The sequence below is a fragment of the Mauremys mutica genome, chromosome 3, assembly GCF_020497125.1.
Source record: "Mauremys mutica isolate MM-2020 ecotype Southern chromosome 3, ASM2049712v1, whole genome shotgun sequence".
NCBI lineage: Eukaryota > Metazoa > Chordata > Testudines > Geoemydidae > Mauremys > Mauremys mutica.
This window is the reverse complement of record NC_059074.1, coordinates 130,173,934-130,198,311: the sequence shown is the minus strand read 5'-3', so window position 1 is coordinate 130,198,311 and position 24,378 is coordinate 130,173,934. Positions and strand designations below refer to the sequence as shown.

The 24,378-nt window shown below is 41.2% G+C and overlaps 1 protein-coding gene across 2 annotated transcripts in view; it reads right to left on the bottom strand.

The window, feature by feature from the left end:
- The window catches only part of ABCB10 (ATP binding cassette subfamily B member 10), a 39,996-nt gene that overhangs the window by 7,170 nt on the left and 8,448 nt on the right, over positions 1-24,378 (bottom strand). For both annotated transcript variants that reach the window (XM_045011660.1, XM_045011659.1), the window contains exons 2-11: positions 19,966-20,166; positions 19,383-19,585; positions 16,310-16,444; positions 12,645-12,791; positions 11,411-11,546; positions 10,348-10,443; positions 4,208-4,417; positions 3,363-3,442; positions 903-1,083; positions 598-641 (exon numbers count right to left, since the gene is read on the bottom strand). In XM_045011660.1, coding sequence (XP_044867595.1) covers positions 598-641; positions 903-1,083; positions 3,363-3,442; positions 4,208-4,417; positions 10,348-10,443; positions 11,411-11,546; positions 12,645-12,791; positions 16,310-16,444; positions 19,383-19,585; positions 19,966-20,128 — 1,395 coding nt within the window. In that variant the 5' untranslated portion in view covers positions 20,129-20,166. The remainder of the gene's footprint in view (positions 1-597; positions 642-902; positions 1,084-3,362; positions 3,443-4,207; positions 4,418-10,347; positions 10,444-11,410; positions 11,547-12,644; positions 12,792-16,309; positions 16,445-19,382; positions 19,586-19,965; positions 20,167-24,378) is intronic.

Here is a 24,378-nt window from a genome sequence, read left to right as displayed (position 1 = left end):
CCCTAGAATTGTTCTCGGACATTCGCCTTCCTCTGCAGCATGGGGCACAGGTCACTTGCTGGAGGATTCCCTGCACCTTGAGGTCTTTAAGCCACAATTTGAGGACTTCAATAACTCAGACATAGGTTAGGGGTTTGCTACAGGAGTGGGTGGGTGAGATTTTGTGGCCTGCATTGTGCAGGAGGTCAGACTAGATGATCATAATGGTCCCTTCTGACCTTAAGTCTATGAATCTGGCTGGAAACCAAGTTGTGCGAGGACACTGACACCATATTTAAAGTGGAAATCATCCTTGGTCTTGAGCAAGGCTTATTAAGTGAACCATCCCATCTTGGCCTACAGTCTTCCTTATAGAGTGGCTCTAGTCAGAGCCTAACCACAGGAAAAAGAATGCATCAGGCATAATAGAAATTAAAGGGCATTAAACTTGAAATAAATATATTGCCTTAACCATATCTCTCTTCCTCTTCCAACTCCCTCATCAATATACAGAACTTTGAATATTTCAAAATATTTCTCCCCCCAATGAGAGAGAGACATCCCCTCCTTTTCCTTCTTGAAATAATTAAATAAAGAATAGCTGTTTTTTAAGCTTACCTTGAGCAGCGCTCGAGCAATTGCAATTCGTTGTTTCTGCCCACCTAAGAAAAACGTTTTATTAGATTAAACTGAAAGGTAAAACAGAAGAGGTTCTGATTGTAACTAAAGATCTAAACTGACTGTAACTAGACATGAACAGATCTCTGCTAGTTACTGAAATGGATTTTATGTTGGGGGAAGAAGGGATTAAGTGCTTAGGACAACAGTACTCCAACAAAAGCTACTGACTGAAAAAGCAAGCTGGATAAAGCCTTTTTTTTGTTCTACTGTGGCAATATCTTTTTTTTAAGTCAGAGGTATACCTGAAAGGAGAATGCCTTTTTCTCCAACTAAAGTGTGGAATCCTTCTGGAAAGTCTCTGATGAAACTGGCAGCATTAGCTATTTCAGCAACTTTCTGGATTTCTTCAACAGTTACCATAGAAGGGTCCTCGGCACCATAGGCAATATTTTCAGCAATAGAACAGGAGAACAGAATTGGTTCCTGATAAATGCAAAAACATAGCTCATATGGTATCTCTATAGTATATATGTTTTCTTAGTAAATCTCGAGTAAAATAAGTCCCTTTTAAAGCATCAAGTAGATGACAGAGTTTTAAGATTTATTGCACACTCTAATGTTTTCGGGTTAATGAATAATGTCCCAATTATTTTAACATTGAGGTCAGAGGTCAAAGGTAAGTCCAGATTATAAAATTTGAGGAAAACTTTTCAAATGACACTTTACATGACCACTGACTCCTAATATTCCAGAAGGAGTTCAAGGCTATCTGTTCATTCAGAAAACCCAAGTTTCTAGGATACCAGGTCATCTCTTATGAAAGCTACCTACATTGTATGCTTTGTGTACTGAAACAGCAAGAAAGTGTAAACACAGGCATAGGAAATAGAAGGCAAGTCAAATGATGTACAATGAGAAGGTATTCAGGACAAGATAAGACTGCTCTCTGTATGAAACAGAAAGGTTTCCTATTGTAACTTTTATTATTGGTAACTCAAAACTGGACAAGGTGAGATTTTTAAAAATTAAGAAAAACTAAATGTTGACATGCCTACAAGGAAAAGAGATTCTTCCTACATGAAGGATATTCAGTGGTACTGTCTTGCAATACAGATGATGTTTTGGATTGTGAAGTACATTTGGATTAGAAAAAAAACTGGGCTGTGATACCCCAGTTAGCTAGCCAGCCAGTCATGTTATGAAGACTTTCTGTAAAAAGCCTGTACTACTTTCAAACTGTTTGGGTGGCTCCTCTTTAAGGGATAATTGAATGTGTACTTTCTGCACCTTTAGCATGGGGGACAAGAGAAAAGAAAAGTAAGCGCCAACAGTGTCATATTAGCATGCCTTCATAATGGAAATAATTGTGTAAGCAAGGAAGCAAAAGGATTAGCCAATAGAAGGTAAGTTTTCAAAGCAGCATGTAAGCACAGGATTGTGTAACTTTGATTAATATCAGTGGGAGTCATGGAGCTAAGCAGTCATGCATATCTGCAGCATTAGCTTCTGGAGGTCCTTTCTTGACTATTTATTCATAAGAAAGTCCCTCAAAAATCAAGCAACTTATGTTCTCAGTTGTGAACCATGTCCTTTCCAGTCCTCTACACCAGTGTTTCTCAATGACCAGTCCGTGGATCAGCACTGGTCCCTGAAATCTCCCTGACATAGTTTAGGAAGGCAGCAAGCCGGTCCTTGGTATCAAAAAGGTTGAGAAACACTGCCCTACACAAGAGGTATTTTACCAGTGATTGCTATCTTTCAGGAGCTACTTACCTAACCTACACAATCAGACACTTGCAGACCACAGAACAAGCAGTTTGGGACTAATTGGGAATTTACCATTTTAGAATATAGTATAACATGACAGTGACTAATTAATACATATGAGGGCAAGAGGGAGTTTCTTTCTTTTTGTGAAAAAACAAGACAAGTGGCTTGTCTACACTACAGACCTTTATCAGTATAACTACATCACTCAAAGGTGTGAAAAAAATCCACACCCCTGAATGAAATAGTTATGCCAACCTAACCTCCTGTGTAGACACCGCTATGTCGGTGGGAGAGCTTCTCCCATCAACATAGCTTCAGGGAGGTGGATTAGCTACGCCGACAGGAGAGTTCTCACCCATCAGCATAGAGTAGGGTGAGCAACCTGCGGCCTGCATGCGGCCCATCAGGGTAATCTGATTTTGGGCTGAGACACATTTTGCTGACGTTGACCATCCACAGGCATGGCCCCCCCGCAGCTCCCAGCGGCTGCAGTTCACCATTCCCGGCCAATGGGAGCTACGGGAAGCAGCGGACCACTGTCACTTCCCATTGTCCAGGAACGGCGATCCGCAGCCACTGGGAGCTGCGGGGGCCATGCCTGCGTGCGGTCAACGTCAGCAAAATGTCTCACAGCCCAAAATCAGACTACCCTGATGGGCCGTATGCAGCCCGCGGGCTGCAGGTTGCCCACCACTGGCAGAGAGTGTCTTCATTAAAGCACCAGAGCTGCGCCATTGCACCATTTTAAGCATAGAGTTGCCTGGAGTGTACAGCAAGCTGGGGTGTGAATCTACAAAATTTTAGTATGTGGTAGCAGGGTCCACATGACTAGTTAGTGCATGGCAAGTTAGTGTGCTGTAGAGTCTCACCCCAGTTTGCCGCACACTAAGTGTCCATGTAAACAAGTCTTTAACAGTACAAAATTAGAAAGTGAGACAGTAGTAACTGATTACAGATTTCTTCTTTCACGTAGAAATTCCCCTATTCCTTACCTGACTCACTGTTCCAATTTTAGTCCTGAACCAGAGTGGATTCAATTGCCGGATATCAACGCCATCAACGGTGATAGTACCTTAATTTAAGAAACATTAAGTTATACAGGATATAAGATACTGACAAAAGGCAGAAAGCAGTGGAGGAAAATACTCTGTTTTCAGGTGTTCATAAAAGATGTGCTCTTTCTCAGTCCTACAAAGGTGGAGTACTTGATGGAGCAATTATTTATCCTGTCCCTTTTCAGGCACTCTACTGTGCTCATTTAAACATGCGAGGCAAGATCGCGCCTCAGTCTGTCAGGTGCAAGAAAGTAGAGATGTGGCGGGGGTGAAGCAGAAAAGTGTCCACAGAATCTCCTTGGGTGCAGGGGCCAGGTACAGTGGTTGTCCTTGCGCTTCTGAGTGCACGGGCTGACACAGGCTAGTACCGTTGGCAGTGCTAGTCTCTCGCCAGTGGGTGCAGAGGAAGCAAGGCCATGCCATACACAGAGTTTTCCTTATTTAAGCTGCTGGGGCCCATTCTTCCCCCTCTCTGAGGCAATGACTGGCAGGTTACTCCACAGATTGCCTTTTAATGTTATCACATCGGTTTTGCCCCATGTCGCAGTGACCATGACTACACAGAACAGCACAGGACTCTACAGAACTGCTGCATCAAGCACCCAGCAATTTGAGGCACACTCTCTCGTAAAGAGGAAAGTGTTGCTTCTGCTTAGCTTTCAGGCTGGGACCTCAACTCAGAACCCTTCCATTACACCCCCACTGGTTGTTCAGAAAAGTGTTTTCTTAGATGCAGAATATTAATGATTTCTAATGGCAGTTACAGAAACATATAAACGTACCTGAGATGGGATCATACAGCCTCAACAGAAGAGATACAATGGTTGATTTGCCTGAGCCACTTGGGCCAACCAATGCCATAACAGAGCCAGCCGGAATGGAAAGGCTGAAGTCTTGGAAAAGTGAAATTTCTGGACGTGTTGGATATGCAAAGTGGATCTCTTTGAATTCCAAAGCACCTTTGAACATGTCTTTGTTTAATACAATTCCATCTGAATGATGAAGAATTAAAATACAGAAGAAGCTGAATGACAATAAAAATATATCAACCTCCACAATGGCAGGTCAGCTTTCCATAAAACCTGCTGGCTACTACAGAGGCACCCAACATTTGCCAAACCACAGATCACATTACCAATTTACCAGGTGCTTGAGTGCTGCACCTGTTATGCAAAACTGTAGTGGATCCCCCACCATTTTTAACATGTAACACATGGAGATTAAACCTCCTAGCGTACAATATTGCACCTTTACCAATAAGAGTAGTTTAATCTCCATTGGCTATTCGATGCTTAGTTTCTCAGCCAAGCTGTCACTGGAACAAATCTGCTTCCAGATTGAATTCAAACAAGTCACTAACGGCCTTTTTCAGATTTTTAACATAAAAAAGAATGGTTGATGGAATTAACTGAAGTCCAAGGCAGAACAGACCAATCAATACAGTGTCCTTTAGCGACAGCTCAGTAAAAACTGAAAAAGTCTTCAGTTTGTGAAATACCAGAACAAGCTATTGTGAGTGAATGGTCAAAGAAAAAATGTCACTTTTTTCTTTTTTTGAAACAGCATAAAGCTTGTAAATACCTAAGACTTAAAGGATCACAAGCAGTTCAGGCCCTGGTAAATCCTACAAAGTATGTATAGAGTACACCAACTTTGAAAAAAAACAACAAAAAACCTATATGTTATGTGAGTTCACTGTCTGAGGATAGGAAATCAAGAGGGAGCCTGCAATAGGTGCAGTGAAAGTAATTTAGTACATTTGGGCCCTACCAAATTCACATCCATGAAAAACGCATCATGGACCGTGAAATCTGGTCTCCCTCTGTTAAATTTGTTTTTTTATGTGCTCTTAGTCTATATTATACAGATTTCTTGGAGAGACCAGCATTTCTCAAGTTGGGGGTCCTGACCCAAAAGTGAGTTGCAGGGGGAGTTGCAAGGTTATTTTAGAGGAATTGGGGTATTTCCACCCTTACTTCTGTGCTGCTGCCTTCAGAGCTGGGCAGCTGGAGAGCAGCAGCTGCTGACCGAGGGCCCAGCTCTGAAGGCAGCAGGGCAGAAGTAGGGGTGGCAGTAGCATACCAGGCCATCCTTACTTCTGGACTGCTGCTGGCGGTGACTCTGCCTTCAGAGCTGGGCTCCTGGCCAGCAGCCGCCGCTCTCCGGCCATCCAACTTTGAAGGCAGCGTCGCAACCAGCAGCAGCGCAGAAGTAAGGATAGCAGTACCACAACCCCTCCTACAATAAACGTGTGATCTCCCCCACAATTCCTTTTTGGGTCAGGACCCCTACAATTACAACACCATGAAATTTCAGATTTAAATATCTAAAATAATGAAATTTACAATTTTTAAAATCTCATGACTGTGAAATTGATCAAAATGGACTGTGAATTTGGTAAGGCCCTAGTTATAGGATTGCACAGTCATAGGATTTTAAAAATTGTAAATTTCATGAATTCAGATATTCAAATCTGAACTTTCATGGTGTTGCAACTGTAGGGGTCCTGACCCAAAAAGGAATTGTCGGGGGGGTCGCAAGGCTATTGTAGAGGGGGTTGTGGTACTGCTACCCTTACTTCTGCACTGCTGCTGGTTGCGATGCTGTTTTCAAAGCTAGATGGCCGGAGAGTGGAGGCCACTGGCTGGGAGTCCAGCTCTGACAGCAGAGCCGCCGCCAGAAGCAGCGCAGAAGTAAGGATGGCATGGTATGCTACGGCCACTCCTACTTCTGCGCTGCTGCCTTCAGAGCTGGGCCCTCAGTCAGCAGCTGCCCCTCTCCAGCTGCCAAGCCCGGAAGGCAGAACTGAAGTAAGACTGGCAATACCACGACCCCCCTTAAATAACCTTGCGACTCACCTGAAACTCACTTTTTGGTAAGTACCCCCATAGAATCATAGAATCTCAGGGTTGAAAGGGACCTCAGGAGGTCATCTAGTCCAACCCCCTGCTCAAAGCAGGACCAAACCCAACTAAATCATCCCACCCAGGGCTTTGTCAAGCCTGACCTTAAAAACCTCTAAGGAAGGAGATTCCACTACCTCCCTAGGTAACCCATTCCAGTTCTTCACCACCCTCCTAGTGAAAAAGTTTTTCCTAATATCCAACCTAAACCTCCCCCTCTGCAACTTGAGACCATTACTCCTTGTTCCCCCAGTTTGAGAAACGCTAGTCTTCCCCATGAAATCTGTATAGCGTAGACTAAAAGCACATAAAAGACCAGATTTCATGAAGGGAGACCAGATTTCATGATCCGTGACACATTTTTCATGGATGTGAATTTGGTAGGGCCCTACCTACGACCGTAAAATTGACCAAAATGGACCATGAATTTAGTAAAGCCCTAGGTATAACAGATAATCATATTATGCAAAGGATAATTTAGTGCAATCAGGGTATTAATTTATTCACTTTATTAAACTGGTAAGCAGGTAGATAGACAATAGGCATGGGTGAGTATAGTAATAAGTGATCATCTGTAGCAAGTTTAACTATATTTGTAATGCTTCTTTGTTTCACTTTCCATTCCGCTCAGATTTCCTCCTCTTTCCCAGTCTTTTATCTTCATTCAGTTCAACTGTAGTTGCTCTGTCAATAGCTGCTGCATGTGGATTCAAACTGCTTCTCCGACATTAAACCATGGAGGTACTAATGTTAAGTTGTGTGATAAATGTGTAAATTCATTAAGTGTTCATTTAAAGATGCATTTGCTCAATAGCAATTTAACAACACTAAAGTTATTTAGTACAATTGTTACTATATCAGTGAACTCTCTTTTTGAGTCCGGTTATTCTGGAATGCCTCCCATAAACTGCACTGTAATGCTTCAACAGTACAGGAAGTCTGATGCAGCAAGTCCTTCCTTTATATTTCCCCATATATTAATGTAAAAAATATCAAAGCTATACACAATTCTTTTTCCTCTCTTTGGATTCTGGAGACACGTAGAAAAACAGTCTAACTAGGATACTGAGATATTGTCAGGAAAAACATTGGAGTAAATGAAGGTCAGAACCATGCAGAAGAGTGAGCAGATGTTTTGTTTGAGTGTGGGCAACAAAGCTGTTTTGCCTTTACTGTATGCTTAGTTCTGAAATCACCTCCATATTTACTCCTTGAGGCAGAGACCTATAGTCTTCTCTACGAATTTGTTTCATGCTGAAAGGAAATTAAAAACCTCTAGCTATCTTAATTTAGAAAAGTTACCTCCAGTTTGTAATACGCTGAAGTCTAAGACTGCTGGAGGAGGTTACATTAGCTAAATTGTTAGTTACCTGTGAGACAAAAGATTTTCTGCTCCAAATCTTAACCCCTGCTCATCAGATTTAATACTCATTTCCACTTATATAAAAGAGGGTTTACATCTTCAAAAGCATCATTCAGACCAATTTTCATAACACTCCTTTCAAATACGGAAGAGTCATCCCCATTTTACAGATTAGGAAACAGATGCAAAGAGGTTAAAGGCGACATAGTGAATTAGCATCAGAGCCAGGATTAGAACTCTTAGCTCTTCTAGCCAAAGAAGCAGAAACAGAACAATTGATACAAAACTAAAAACATACAATAAGATGAAAAACCTATTCCTTATAGCCAGAGCTCACTCAAAACACTTCTACTTGGTCTGCTGCCATATTCTCCCCTCCCACTCTGATAGCTACATTTGTAATCAAGAATTTCTGAGGACAATATAAATCTCGAGAAGAAAACTAGAGTGTTTTTCTTACATGTCACTTGAACTCCAAGATAAAAATACTGCTTTATGATGTTTGTTATCTACATACATGGTGCCAAAAGTGATACATGATTTTTGTTCAGTGGGATCTAACTGATCAAGTCCAAATAACAGTTTCTGTCTTTATGATAACCTCACTGAACTAATTAAATGCAGATTAGGAATTAAGTACACATTGATCAGTGGTGTTTATCCAAAAATTCTTCAATGGGTTCAACCACTGAATGACCCTTGCTGGCTTCACACTGGTGATAATGACTAAAGAAAGCAGCAATACATTTCAGGTGCTGCTGGCAACAAACCTTTATTACAACATCAAGGAACAAATGTCACTCAGATTTATAGATGGATTTTGCACATCTAACTTTTTTGAGAGCTTTTTTTTTTAAAAACAACTGTATCACTCAAATTTATAAAGAGAAAAATATAACACCCATAGAAGAAAACTTAGATAGTAAACTAAAACACGTGAAAACTATATTCATCTATATACTTGTTATATCCACATCATTAGGTTATTAAATCTGTGTAATATTTAACAGCATAAATCAATGAGCTATTCTTAACCTGATCAATGTGAACATTTGTCTGTAGTAAGTTAGAGATTTGCCTCATTAAGAGAGAAGCATTTGTACCATTTGGAGTCCTTTCTTCACCCTTCTAGTCCCTTATCTATTCGGCAATTAAAGACAGTAATGTGTTATCTTCTTTAGCACAAATACTGAACATTAAGAAGTGCATTCCTGACCAAAACCCCCTTCTCTTCCTCCATCCTCATACTGTAAAGATGGCCCAATATGAAAGACATCAACATTAGAGTAATATGCTGATGAGTAATACATTTTGTGTCTAAAGAATTAGAACCAGGCCAGGTAATAAACTCATTAGTGCACCCTGAATGAAGAACTGTTGAATTCAAATTCTGTGTTTATAATTTCTATGAAAATCTCTTTAATCAATAAAATATTGTTGCAAAGAATGTAGATGTGATGCTGGCAGATCGAGTGCCAGCTCATGCTAAGGACCCTGGGCCTCAACGAAACACTGGCAAATCCATAAGCTGGAACCAGTCTGGCTCAACTGGCATGTTAGTATTCTTAAAATAGGTATTAGGTTTATGAAACTGTATTTAGACTTTATGAAATGCTTGTAAGTTGCTGCATGCAGTCAACTCACTTATATATGTATCCCATGTTACAAGGTAATATTTAAGTGTATGCTCTCAAACTGTAAACCCCCACACTCAGGAGAAAAACATTTCCAAGTGTGAAATACTAGTTTACCACAGGAGGTGTTATCTCCTGCCCAACCAAAGGCAGCCCATAGATATCAGACAAACGTCGTGGAACATCAGAGGACAAAATAAAACTTTGTTGATTGCTCCCCCCATACCCATGAAGAGGAGACGTGCATGGGAACTCTAGGGTAAGAGAACAGAAATTCCCGACAGGAAGAAACTGCATCTCTGTGCTTCTTGGACTTGGAGAGGGCAAGATTTCTAAGCATGAGCAAGGGATCCCCAGTGCTTAGCCTAGGTTAACCCTAGAGGATTTATAGCGTTTGCATATTACAGCAGCTTCTATTATCTTTTGGAGCCTAAGACTATAACTAATTTGTGTGTATATGTTTACTTGCTTTAACCTTGTAAATAACTCTCACTTTTTCATAGTTAATAAATCTTTAGTTAATGAATTATAGGATTGGCTACAAGCATAGTCTTTGATATAGGATCTAAAGTGCAATTGATCTGAGGTAAGTGACTGGTCCTTTAGGGCTGGGAGTTACCTGAATATTATTGTGATAGATGGTCCCTTACACCAAAAAATCACAACAGCAAGATTACTTGGGTGGCAAGATAGTTCAGAGTACCCAAGGAGGCTGAGACACTCCATGGTGAGGCTGTTGTTGTGCAGAGCTCACACTCGATACTTGGTTGGTGAAGTGTAAATACAGAACTCACAACCAAATTGAGGTGCGTGCCCTGCTTCTGTCTGCCATTAGGTTGATACTTTTGCTGAGCCACTCCAGATAACTTGACAGTAGCCAAGGAAGATTTCTATTGAATCTAGCTTCTTTATGAGAATTTTCAAGCTGGTGTTAATTTTAAGTAATACCAACCTGTTGTCAAATGCCTGATAACCAGTCAGAGACAACACTAATGCAAAATGGTAAAGAAACAGGAACCCACCATTAAATGGAAGCTCTGGCTTTCTTTCAATAAGTTCCCACAGACGTCCTCCAGCTCCTAATCCTTTCATAAGCTCAGAATAGAAAGAGCTCAAACCTAAAACAAACAACAACATTATGCATTGCCCAAGAACATGGAAGACATTATATTAGAAAAAATAACCCGTTTTTTAGCATCCATGAGTATCATGGAAAACATGGAGATGGGCTTAGTAAAGAGGCCCAGTGAAAAATAAAAGTGTATAAGTAGACCTCACTGCCCTTCCAGAAACACTGAGCCAATGTCTGTTTTCAAACTAACAAGGCACAATAATGTATCAGAAGCAACAGACTCACTTTAAAAACTCCTCTTCCAAGTAGTTGACAAGCTAGCTGTTTGAAATACCTTATCTTCATTTTTGCCTGTGTGCAGTAGTGATGATTGTTCCCTAAAGAGGAGCAGTTAGTCCCTGGGTCAGCAGATTACAGTTTCTGATCTTCACTGACAGGGGAAGCGGAGCAAAGCAGGAAAGAGAAGAGATGTCCTTTTCTGCCTTTGCACTAGAAGGCAATCCCCTACAATAGTCTTCTGCTGGCACTTAAAGATCCAATGCAGCTTTAGACAATTATCCGTGTGGAATTACAGCTAACTCCTACATGCCTTCCTTTGTAAAATAATTTCTTTGAACAGAGACCAAGACATTTTATTCCAAATAAAACCTTAATATTTGTTTAAATTATAAACACCATCATAGGCTACAGAAAGATCATCATCAAGAAAAGTTAGCATTATAAACCAGACACTGAAGAAATGCACCTTGAAAAATGTAACCATTGCATTCTCTTGGGAAAGCTTTAAACTAACTATATGGTCTTAATGAGTCAAAAGCCATTAATACTGATTGACTCATACTCACTGGAAAAATTCTTATGAATCTTCTCAGAATGAATGTCTTCAGTTGAGAATGGTCTAAGAATTACAACACACTTGAGGTTTTTGTTTTGTTTTTAAAACCAATGTTTTCCCTTACATCAAAAAAATTCCTTTATCCTATGTTTTACATTGTGTCTTTCATATTCCATACCTCCAATGCTAACTCCAACCCAGAATGCATACATCAAGAAGGAAGAGAGTTCACCAACAGTCATGTGGGCACTACCCATCAGTAATCCTCCTTTGTACAGAACCAAAAGGACAATCATGTTCCCAGAAAGCCCAGTCTGGGAAAGAAAAAAAAACGACAGTGAAGAAAAACTGGATCTTCCCTTATAAATTCAATTTCATCTTCTAAAATGCTCTAAGTTAAGGCTTTTGGGTTTTAGGTTTTTTTTTTTTAAAAGAATATTCTCCATAGTAAGTGGACTTTAGTGTAATCTTAAGATTCTATAGGACTAAATTTTGCTCATGTTTAGTTTCCTAACTTTGTTTCTTAGAATGTAAATAATCAGTCTGGTGAGGCAGACGCCAGGTAAAATGCTACTGTGCAGGGTTTGGAATGCAGGCACTTGAAGACCAGTCTTTCACTCTCCATGCTGGAAAGGACAGCTTTGTATCATTCCCAACTGATCTCTTCCCCGACCCAGGAACAGCTGTGATGGGCTCTAGAAGAAATTGTGCCCCACCTCCAACAATTATTAGATACAAAATGGCCTAACCATGGTGAACCTCAAAATAAAAATCACACAATGGGACAATTCAATCCTGTGGAACACCACCTTTTGCAGATAAAACTCGTGGCACAGGGCCCATGGCAGCAGAAAGTCTATCCAGAGGGACTTTGTTAGGACACAAGCACCTATATCTCTACTGGGAGGCACAATGACCAATGTTAGCCTAGGAATTGGCCCATGGCTAGGACAACCCTGAGACGAGCTAATTCACCCACCCAATTCTGGCAGGACACCTATGGAACCCCAATCCACAATTTAGAACTGTGGTACCCTAAGCAAAACCCTGAAGGAGGGTGGAAGCATATGCATTACCTGTCCTATCCAAAAGGTGAATCTCCTGTGAGACAGTGGTCTCTGCTGGTGCAGGGAGGTGTAAACTACAAATGTGAATTAAGCCTCATGACTTTGCAAATGCAGTAGAATTTGGTATTCAGCTCCCTACTTAACCAAATGATATGAAGAGGAAAAGAACTGAAAAAACTAATTCTTCTCATACCTTTATAGGAATCCAATTTAAAGTAAATTGGGTGTGTGTGTGTGTGTGTGTGTCTAAAACTTTGAAAGCACACTTGTGTGTATTTAAAAGAATCACAGGTTTCCAGGACTTGATCATATTCTGTGGATTCTTCGCTACCATAATATACTTACTGCACCAAAGAAGCCTGCCCGAGCTAATGCCTCTCTTTTAGCTAATTGCAGCACGTAATCAACTTTGCTTGTATACTTCTCCATTTCGGTCATCTCCTGCCCAAAAGCTCGAACAGTTCTTATGTTTCCGATACGTTCTTCAGCTAACTATATTAAAGCAAAAAAACAAAACACACATACAGATACTCATGGTAGGCTCACATTCTGGAATGCCTGAAAGTAAAATCAGTACAACTATCCTAGTCTCTCAATACCACTGAAAATTTTGCCCTTTCCTCACTTCTGTTTTTTAATTCTATTAAGCTGGAAACAGTAACTATGTCAAGGTAGTTTGAAAAAAGAGTTTCAAAACTGGTTTAGCTGGAGTATTAGCATGAAAGGATTGTGCCAAGTGATTAGAAAAAGGAGTTCTAAACATCTTAATTTAGAGAAAACAAGCCACCCAAGAAAGGAGTGAACATTAAAAAGGATTATTTATCATTATTTGTAATTGTGACAAGAATGAGGATGTTAGAAATTAAAAGGACCTGTCATAAGGGTAAAAAGTCTACAAGCAGCATGGAGACTACTTAAAAACACACCATTTAATAGATGTTCAGAATAAATGTATACCCCAAATTAAAAAAAAAAAAGACAGCAGGAGGACCAAAAGAATGCCACCATGGCTAAACCACAGCATAAGGGAGGCCATTACGGGTAAAAAGACATCCTTTAAAATCTGGAAGTCAAATCCTAACGAGGAAAATAAGGAGCACAAACTCCGGCAAGTAAAAGTGTAAGGCAGACCAAAAAAGAATTTGAGAAGCAACTTGCTAAAGGTAAAAAATAAATAAATAAATAAATAAATTACTATTAGTTTTTGGAAGTGTATCAGAAGAAGAAACCCTGCTAAAAAGGCAGCGGAGCCACTATACAACAAAGATGTTAAAAGAGCACTCCAGGAAGACAACCATGACAGAAAAGCTAAATGAATTCTTTGCATCAGTCTTTGCTGCAGAGGAGTGGAGGGGGGGGAGAAGAGAACCCCACATCAGTACTATTCTTTTTGGATGACAAACCTGAAGTACTGTCCCAAATTGACGTTTCAACTGTAATATCAATTTTTCAAAAAGGCTCCAGAGGTGATCCTGGCAATTATAGGCCAATGAACCTTCAGTACTAGTCCAACTGGTAGAAACTGTACTAACGAACAGAACCAGACACACGGATAAACACGGTTTGTTGGGGAAGAGTCAACATGGCTCTTCTAGAGGGAAGTCATGCCTCACCAATCTATTAAGAATTCTTTGAGGCTGTCAACAAGCATGTGGATAAGGGTGATCCAGTAGATATAACGTACCTGGATTTTCAGAAAGCCTTTGACAAGGCCCCTCTCCACAGGCTCATAAGGAAACTAAGTAGCCATAGGATAAGAGAGAAGGTCCTCTCATAGATCAGTAACTGATTAAAGGATAAGAAACAAAGTATAGGAATAAATGGTCAGTTTTCACAATGGGAAGAGGTGAACAATGGGGTCCCCCAATGATCCATACTTGGACCTGTGCTGTTCAATACATTCATTAATGATACAGAGAAGGGGTGAATAGTTAAGCGGCAAAGTTTGCAGACAACACAAAATTACTCAAGATAATTAAATTCAAAGTAGACTGCAATGAATTATAAAGGAATCTCACAAAACTGGGGACTGATCATCAAAATGGAAGATGAAATTCAACATTGATAAGTGCAATGCAATGTAGACTGGAAAAAATAATTACACATACACAAAAAATGATGGAGTCTAAATTAGCTATTACCACGCAAGAAAGATCTTGAGTCACCATGGATATTTCTCTGAAAACTTCCACTCAATGTCCAGTTCTGGTTGCCCCATCTGAAAAAGGATATAGTGGAACTGGAAAAGATTCAGAGAAGGACAAGAAAGATGATCGTGGGTATAGAATGGCTTCCATACAAGGAAAGACTAAGAAGATTAGGACTCTTCATCTTAGAAAAGAGGACAAAGGGGGTTATGACAGAGGTCTATAAAATCACGAATGGTGTGGAAATAAATTAATAGAGAAGTGACATTTACCCTTTCACATAATACAAAAAACAGGGCTCACCCAATTAAATTAACAGGCAACAGATTTAATACAAACAAGAGGAAGCCCTTTTTCCACATGATGCACAACCAACCTGTGGAACCCATTGCCATGGAATGTTTTGATGACCAAAAGTATAACTGGATTCAAAAAAGAAATGGATAAGTTCATGGAGGATAGGTCGATCAATGGCCATTAGCCAAGATGGTCAGGAATGCAACCCCATGCTTGGGGTAACCCTAAACCTCTGACTACCGGAAGCAAAAGACAGGCATGGATCACTCCATAATCACCCTGTTCTGTACGCTCCCCCTGCAACTATGGTATGGGACACTGCTGGAGACAGGAAACTGGGCAAGATGGACCATGGTCTGACCCAGTATTGCAGTTCTTATGTTCTTATGACTTGAAGAAAAAACAAAACAAATACTCTGGTATATACTATATTAAATAGAAAAGGCTGAATTCGTTGCTTGCATAACGCCATTCATTTCAATGGAGTTGCTTTAGGTATGAATTTAGCCCGACTAGTCTTAATTCCAATTAAGTGGGTAAATTTCACTTCAAATGAACAAATATGTTAGTTCTAGAAGTATCCAAATGCAATCAGACTGCTTACTAACAGACACCAACATGATCTTATGCCAGAACAATGCTCCGACATGAGAGGTAAGACAGGATTTGGGAGCAGCATATCTACAAGAACAAAAGTACTGGAAAACGGTACAATTTTACCTCCTTTTCAAAGCATAAGAGGCAAATCTCCAACCTGTTTTCAAAGAGATCAGCTTCTTTTGGATGGGAGAGATGAACAAAAGGCTAATCTTTCTTCTGCACAGGTCAATTTGCCAAGGAGTCTATAACTATGACAATTCCAGGGCTTACACAGATGAGGGCTGTGGATATTTCAGCTAGATCTTGTCCCCAGCATTGCTATTAAAGGAGATCGCTACCATCTTCTCAGTAGTTTTATTTTACAATATATAAATATAAATGCCCCAGCACAGATAACAAAACCCCTCCCACAAAATGTCCCTTTAATAATGAGGTCCCTCCAACTTGCGTCTTAACCCTTCGCCAATTGTCTATGAGAAAAAGATTAATTTTGCACCATGCCCTTAAGGTTAACAAATCTGGGCTCAGGTGGCTCCAAGGGGGAGTGTGGGGTCAGTTCCAAGATCAAGGCCACTCACAAAGAATGACTTGCTGGCTGCTACCTCTTATACTAAGAAGCTCAGCTGGAGCAACTCTAGTAATCTCAAATGCAATACTATGGCCCAAGGAGAGATGTAGTCCCACATACAGCCAGGTCCCAAACCATATAAGATTTCATACGTCATATTGAGAAAGCACCCAATTCCCTTAACCTTTCCTCAGCAGAATTCCTAAATCTTGTATGATCTTAGATACTCCATGCTACATTGTAGATAAAGCTTTTTAAAAAAAAAAATGTTTACTGAAATACAGGTCTGACTCAGCGCAATGAAAGGTATTCTTATCCTCAGCACCTCGGCAACTCTACAATATTTATTTAACTTAATTTTAGCTAACATGATCTCTCAAGTTTCTTAACAAGATTACCTGTGTTGCTTCTGCAAGGGAATCCTGGGTCATTCTAGTAAGTTTTCGCAGATATCTTCCATAAATCAAAGCTATGATAGCCAGAGGGGGCACAACACTCAGAACAAATGCAGCAAGTTTTGGAGAAACAAAAAACTAGAAGAAGTAAGTGTCCAGGGGTTAATATTTTGGCATACAAATAAAGAAGTCTTGCTAAAATACACTAGTACATAGACTTAATGCAGTGTGGTTGCTTTCAGACGTTTGTAAAATTAGCGTGATCACAAATTCTTCCCTTTGTCTTCTACTTCGTACAGACAAAATGCCCATTCCTCTATTGCATTTGGGGAATGTTAGCTACTGGTCAGAACAAGGGACTGCAAGTCAAGAGGTCTGGATTCAATTTTTGACTCTGCCACTTCTTTGCTGTATGGGCTTGGCCAAGTCACTTAACCTGTCTGTAAAAATGACAATGCTATTTAGCACCCTTTCAAGTGTGTTAAAAAGCCTAATTTTTTAATATTTGTAAAAGGTTTCATCTTTTTTAACAGAAGGTGTTAGAGAAATGCAAAGTATCACCATCAACAATGAAATACTGAAGAGAAAGTTTGGCGTAAGGGCATGTAGAGAACAGACATATTGCATAGTATTTTAGTGGGGTTGAGGAATGGAAGAGACCACCAATATTCTTTACCATCTAGCAGTACCAGCAAAGGTAATTCCTATTTACTTTTTTTGTGTGTCAGAAGAATGGATTTAGTTAATTATACTATAAGGTCATCACCCACAATTAACAAGCAGCAGCAAAGCATCTATGCAAAAGTAGCCGAATACTATAAGGCGGCTTTTTTTTTTTAAAAAGTGTTAATTTTATTATTGCATGTTATTTCATTTGGTTGTTTTCCTTCTGGTGTTCTGGATAAAAATTTGGCAGATACATTTAAAAAATGATCCTACAGATGTATTACTAATATGATAGACTGTAAGGCACTTTTACAATAGCCTTTCCACCCCAGGTAATTTATTTTTCCTGTTAACCTAGTAGGACCATACCATGCCAGCAATTTTTAAGCAGAACTCCTCATGGAAATTAATGAGAAGTTATTCTTAGACAATCTATATTGTGGGATAAGGGCAGGCCCATAACATTTACTTTAACAGAGGACTGAAAGTCATATATCTTATCAGAGATAAAATTTTAAGACTTAAATAATGCTTTACATTTTTAGAGAGTAGAAACTCTTGCCAACTTTTGCTGGCACTGCCAAACTAGAAAGCCTTTCTTTTTATTAAGTGACTTTTTCCTGTCTGTCTTTCCTCAACAGACACCAGAAAACCACCATGCTTATCATTTAAAAGGATTGCCACCAAGTTGCCAATTCTCTGAGATAAGGTAGCATAACAAAGTTCAGTCTAGATAAACAACAGGGGGAGGAGAGGGAAGTGTCAGTTTTTTATGTACTAAAAATTAGGAACCTGACCCACCACCAGAAAGTGTTTTGCTTGCTGTGCATCAGTAACACTGAAACCCTTTATTGATATTCTACCCATGCAAGCCATTGCCTCAGTCTATTATCCATTGCAAAATTCTTATCAGTAATTTGATATTTAAGGCTGACCCTGCTCAACGAGGCTTTGGCCCAACGCACATGACTTCACCCAGTTTTAGATCAGGCCCCTTGTGCCCTCTCCTGCTCCTATTAAAGTCAATGACAACACTTCCATTTACAATTTCAGTGGATGCAGGCGCATGCCACTTGACAGCTATATTCTGGGTAATATATGAATGGGGAAACCTAAGAAATGTGGCACACGGTTCATTTTTGATCCTTCAAAAAAAGAAAAGGACAGAACACAATGAGAGTTCTTCCCCCATCTCTCTCATCATGGCTTGTCATACAGAAGTGAGTATCCACTTTGTAGCACACTCGTAACTGGCTGCAGGCACAGTTTATTACAATGGAGTACATAGAATCATAGAACTGGAAGGGACCTTGAGAGGTCATCTAGCCCAGTCCCCTGCCCTCATGGCAGGACTAGCTATCCCAGTGGTCCCCAGCGTGGTGCCCACAGGCGCCATGGCACCCGCCGGGGCATTTATGTGCGCCTGCGTAGTGTCCAGCAGGGGAGAGAAGCCGCTCTCTCGTGCCTGCCAGGGACAGAGAACTCCAGGGCTGCAAGTTGCGGGCGCCGGTGTTCTCTGTGCCTGGCAGGCGTGGGGCTGCAGCTTCTCTCCAGCTTCTCCGGGGCTGCAGGCACAGTTCTCTGTCCCCAGCAGGGGCGGGGCTGCAGCTTCTCTCCGGCTTCGAAGCCCGAGAGAAGCCGCAGCCCTGCCCCTGCCTGGCAGGCGCCGGTGTTCTCAGTCCCCGGCAGGTGCGGGGCCGCGGCTTAAACTGGAGAGAAGCCGCGGCCCTGTGCCTGCCAGGGACAGAGAACTCTGGGGCTGCAGGCTTCATTCTATGTTAAAGTAAGAATAATAAATATATTTGGACCAGCAGTTCAACAATGTTTTACTTTTTTAAAATAAATAAGATGAAAACTGTTTATGATATTTATTTTTTAAAAACTCCTTAACTTTTCTTACAGGTAGATAAAAAAGAGCAAATTCACATGATAAGGTGAAAGAGTAATTGCTGAATAATTTAATTAATACCTTTTCCATGTAAAATTACCCTTTTTATCTTATAGATTCATATATTAGTAATATTAAATATGTTTTTCATATTATTTAATGTACAAATACAAAATAAGCCTTGAAAAATTGTTGGCGCCCGCCACACTCTTCTGAAAACATGAATGTGCTACCGGCCACAAAAAGGTTGTGGACCACTAGTCCAGATCATTTTGAATTTTAATCCTATCCTCCAAAGCATTTGCAACCCCTCCCATCTTGGTATCATCCGCAAACTTTATAAGTGTAAAGGGGATTGTAGATATTAAGAAAACAGGGGAATATATCTGCCTCGACAAAGCACAAACAGCTTTTATAGCAGACTACAGAACCTTCACACACACAGCCATTACTGGATAGCAAGTTATACAGCCTTGAACCTGCTGTGAGCAGTGAGGGAGAGGCAGAAGATGACAGACATACCATCATTCCAACCCCAACTGATGCCTGAGCTCCTGCTCTTAGTCCATCAGAAAGGTTTTCGGTCACGGAACGGCCCAACAGTGCTGTGTCTGAAGACAAGCGGTTAATCAGTTCTCCTGTGCTGGTTTTGTCAAAAAACCCAACTTCTTGCTTCAGAATAGAAGAGAACATAGTTGCTCTCAGTCGTTTCACAATTCTTTGTCCTATAAGGAGCAAAAAGGATGACTATTTCCAGCAAAGCATGACATACCAAAACTTTACATACAGAAATAGCCACAAACACACACACACACAGACCAGTTACTGACTTCATACAAGGTTCTGCAACACAGAAGTCATGCTACAATGTTATAAAAAGCTGGAATCAATACAAAATGAGTTTTAAGATCTCTCTCATCAAATAAAAATGATTAACAACTCTCTTGGAAGGGATAAAACACACGCATCCTATGTGATAAAGTACACTGACGGTTATGTCAGAGAAGATCTCAGCTAGCTTCAGGGACTTCTTTCAGACCATTATACAATACTTTGTTTCTATGGCAAAAAGGGAGACAGTCTCCTGACCCCATTTTGTTTTTACCTGCAGTCTGCATGAGGTAGACACGAATAGCATTAGCAGCAGCACCACACACAAAAATTCCACTTAGCAAGGCACAGAGGTTGGTCAGGCTGTCGGTGACATCTCCAGTGGGATTTGTATAAATTACATCGATAACTTTCCCCAGGAAGAAAGGGGCTGACATGGTGATGACACTGGAAACTGTCAGAAAGCCAACAGCAGCTGGAAACAAAACAAAAAAGTCACTCAGTTTGTGTAAACTTTAATAGTACCTATAAACTGTCCTTTACTTTCTATTAATACTTGAGTTCTCCAGAACTGTATTTCAGGGCTCTATTTTGGCTCTTAATCTTGAATAGAATGCTGTAAAATCAATTTTACACTGCTTATTAAATGCACCAGCCTCAGCAAAATTGTATGCAGGAAGGTGTGGCAGAGCCTATTTCAAAAAAGTGTCTCTCACAAACAGATGCTTTGGAAGGGGGGAAAAAAAGCATCTTGTCTAATACAGAAGATTCCTGATGTATTTTCAACAGGCAGAATAACATACAGCTCCCTCTTCCAGACAAAGCTTGTGTGTCTTGGTGGTTTAGTCAAACAGAATCCATAACCCAGAACGTAGTAGAACAAAAAGGTATATGCATTCTTGAAAGAACACTCAGTGAGCGGAAAAATGATCTGGTCAGAGCAGCATCTGCAGCCACCCTATTACTACATCAACCGCCTTTTATAACACTCTGGTGGTTGTGTGCTGCTTTCTTTCTCATGAGCACCTAAGAGAATTAGTCTGGGCTCAAACTTTCCCCTCCAATTGGATGGCACCTTATTTTGCAAGGGAAATTATGGCAGGTACAGTGAGGAACAAAAACCACAATGGCTCCTTTTTTGGATCTTGAAAGGTCTGTACTGCCCAACATGGAAGAACTGGAATGTTTATGAGACGGAGAGTGTTTCTCAATTTGAGGTGAGGTCTTCACTGCCTCGGGCCCTCTTTATGCTAGGGAAGTTCTAGACAAGTTTTTCACTAACACCAACCCTATTTTAGCAAGCCCAGTGGCTGCTGACACCTTTTTCAGCATAATGCAGATTAGACTTGCTACCAGCTAGGTTAAATAACAGTAGTGGAAATAGTTAGCAGCCAGTAGCCTAATTATGCTAGGACTTCCAGTGTTATTTTTTCAAAAGTTTTTGTAGAGTAGACAAGGAACTGAAATGCAGGTCTACAAACTCTTCAAAGCACTCTCCTCTATCCAGCAGTATAATTTGTCTTGCTTGGGTTCAGCTTCAATCAGCTATTCTTCATTCATCATTGGTGCAGGTTTTGTTATAATTCTTTGTTAGTTTACTTTGATACTAGTAAAGTAAATATTACCAGCGTAGTAAACTACTGATTACAGAACTATTCCATTTATTTAAATACTAGATACAATGTGTTAATACTTCTAAACATTGTCTTGAAGGTGAAAAACCAAGTAATCCATGTTACAGTAACTCCTCAATTAAAGTTGTCCCGGTTAACGTTGTTATGTTGCTGATCAATTAGGGAACATGCTCATTTAAAGTTGTGCAATGCTCCCTTCTAACGTCCTTTGGCAGCCGCCTGCTTTGTCTACAGCTTGCAAGAAGAGCAGCCCGTTGCAGCTGGCTGGTGGGGGCTTGGAACCAGGTTGGATCAGCAGCCCCCCTATCAGCTGCCCTTATCAGCTCCCCGCTTCCCTAAGTTCCCTGTGCAGCAGCTGCCCAGCAGGCTAGCAATTGCAGCTGTCCCTCCCCCCACTGCCATGTGCTGCTCCTGCCCTCTGCCTTGGAGCTGCGCCCCGAGACTCCTGCTTGCTGTGCGGGGGGGGAGGGGAGGAAGAGGGATCTAATGTCAGGGTGTCCCCCTTGCCCCTGCACTCTGCCTTCCATAGAGCAGGGGGGACACACCAGGGCTCAGGACAGAGGGAGCTTGCAGCTGCTGCAGTCTCAGCAAGTTGATCTAATTAACAAGGCAGTGTACTTAAAGGGGAGATGTGCATACTATTCCTACTGTCTTGTAGCATAAGAGAGTTAACCCTTGAAGGCTCAGCCAATTGCTAGTTCATCATTTAGCAGTAAGGGAAATATCCCACCCTCTGACTCCTCCACCTCAACCAAGTTTCACAATCATCATCACTGTGTACCAGTATTAAATTGTTTGTTTAAAACTTATACTCTGTGCGTGTGTGTGTGTATTAGTCTTTTGTCTGGTAAAAAAAAAAAAGTCCCTGGAACCTAACCCCCTCATTTACATTAATTCTTATGAGGAAACTGGATTCGCTTAACATCGTTTCGCTTAAAGACGCATTTTTCAGGAACATAACTACAACGTTAAGTGAGGAGTTACTGTATTACTAATCCCTTTTGCCTTCATAAATATATTGAGAAGCTAGCAAAGAGACATCTTCAGACATTTGCCCAACATCAGTAGCCTCGATCCTAGAGTCAGGTTTCAGGCCAGAATCTGGAACAGTATTAGTATTAGTATTGATGGCTGCTCTCTTTCTTTCCATGGAAAAAGGGAAAAGATCTATACTCATACTCTTTGACTTCCCCACAGCAGTCAGTACAGTCAATCACAGATACTGTTATCCTGTCTCAGAGAAGTGGCAGGGGTCCAAAAAGCACACTATGAAACTGACTGAGTTCTTCCTCACAGGACATATCCAGAGGGTAGCAATTGTGTCATTGGTTCCTTTACCTGCAGGGCTGGCTCCAGGCACCAGCTGAGCAAGCTGGTGCCTGGGGCGGCAGATTCTAGGGGGCGGCATTCCGCCCAAACCTAGGGCGGCACTGACGCTTTTTGTTTGTTTGTTTGCTGCTCTGGCCACCCTGTAGGGGGCAGAGGAGGGGAGCGCCCTGCAGCAAATTTGGCAGGGCAGCCCGCGTCCTTCCCTCCCCACCAACCGGAGCAACTCGGAGCCCTCCCGGCAGGCAGCGTGGAGGTCGGGGCCATGGGGTGAGCGCCCCCCTGAAGCCCTGGCTGCCCCCCTTCTCTCTCTCCCCCCTCGCTCCCTGTCCTTCCCCCACATTAGACCGGGCACACACTCTGCAGCACAGGGAGTCCCCTGGCTCTGGCCGCCCTGTAGGGTTTTTTGTTTTGTTCTCCCCTGCTTTGCCGGCCGTGCCGTTCCCCCACCCCCACTTTGCCGCTCCAGCCGCGCCGCAGGTTTTTTTTTTTTCCCCCACCTGCTTTGCCGCTCCAGCCGTGCAGGGTTTTTTTTGTTTTTCCCCCACCCTGCTTTACCACTCCAGCTGTGCTGCAGGGTTGTTTTTTTTTCTTCTTCCCTGCTTTGCCATTCCAGCTGCACCGTTTTTTTGTTTCCCCCCACCCTGTTTTGCCGCTTTAGCTGCAACGTGTTTTCTTTTTCTTTTTTTTCCCCCTTCACCTGCTTTGCCGCTCCAGGGCCCTGTTCCCCCCCACCCCCTTTACCGCTCTAGCCCCACCGTGGTTTTATGTTGTTGTTTTGTTTTTTCCCCTGCTTTGCTGCTACGGCTGTGCTGCAGTTCCCCCTCTCCCCCTTTGCCATTCCAGCCGCGCCTTTTTTTGTCCCCCCCACCCCACTTTGCCGCTGTGGTTTTGTTTTTGTTTTTTCCCAGGCTTTGCTGCTCTGGCGGCCCCCCCCCCCCCCCCCCCCCTTTTTTTTTTTTTTTGCGCGCTTGGGGCAGCAAAAGAGCCAGAGCCGGCCCTGTTTACCTGTGGCGTACTACAGGGATCTACACAATAGCATCTGCTAGTAGAAGTAGTGAAACTTTATGGGCTCAGATGCCAACAATATGCAGATGACTCCGTGCTGTTGTTCAGCCTATAACACCAGACATTCACGTGCTCCAAAGTCTGGCAGAGAAATCAGAACATGACATGATACAAACAAAATATATGAAGGGTTACAAGTAAATTAGGCATTTATGGTATGTCATTTTAGTAGTAAGAGGTGTTAATAATAGGTATAGAATTTATTTCAAACACGTTTGTTTTTTAAATGTCAATTATGTTCCCTTAATTAAGATATAAGCTAGTCTATCTCAACAATAAAAATGCAGTGAGTTTCCACATACCAACATTGGGACTGAAATAAGAAACCTTCAAGTGTACAGTATCATATGAAGTACTACTTTATCCCGATTTTATTTTAACCATTAAATGTTTCAAATAGGTATAATGCAAATATGAACTTGAATAAAAACACACATAATTCACATAAATCTAATTGTTATCCACTATCTCCCTAACTTATTCAAACCTATTGGTGTGACAAAAGCATCTCCCTGGAGAAAGCTGAGTATATTAATTTTTAAACAATCAGCGAATTGCAAGTAAGATCAATGCACTTTTCCATTACCACAATTTTCTTTTTAAAGGATCACTACCACCTTAAATCACACTGCTGATTGAATTACTTTTTAAAACTTTAT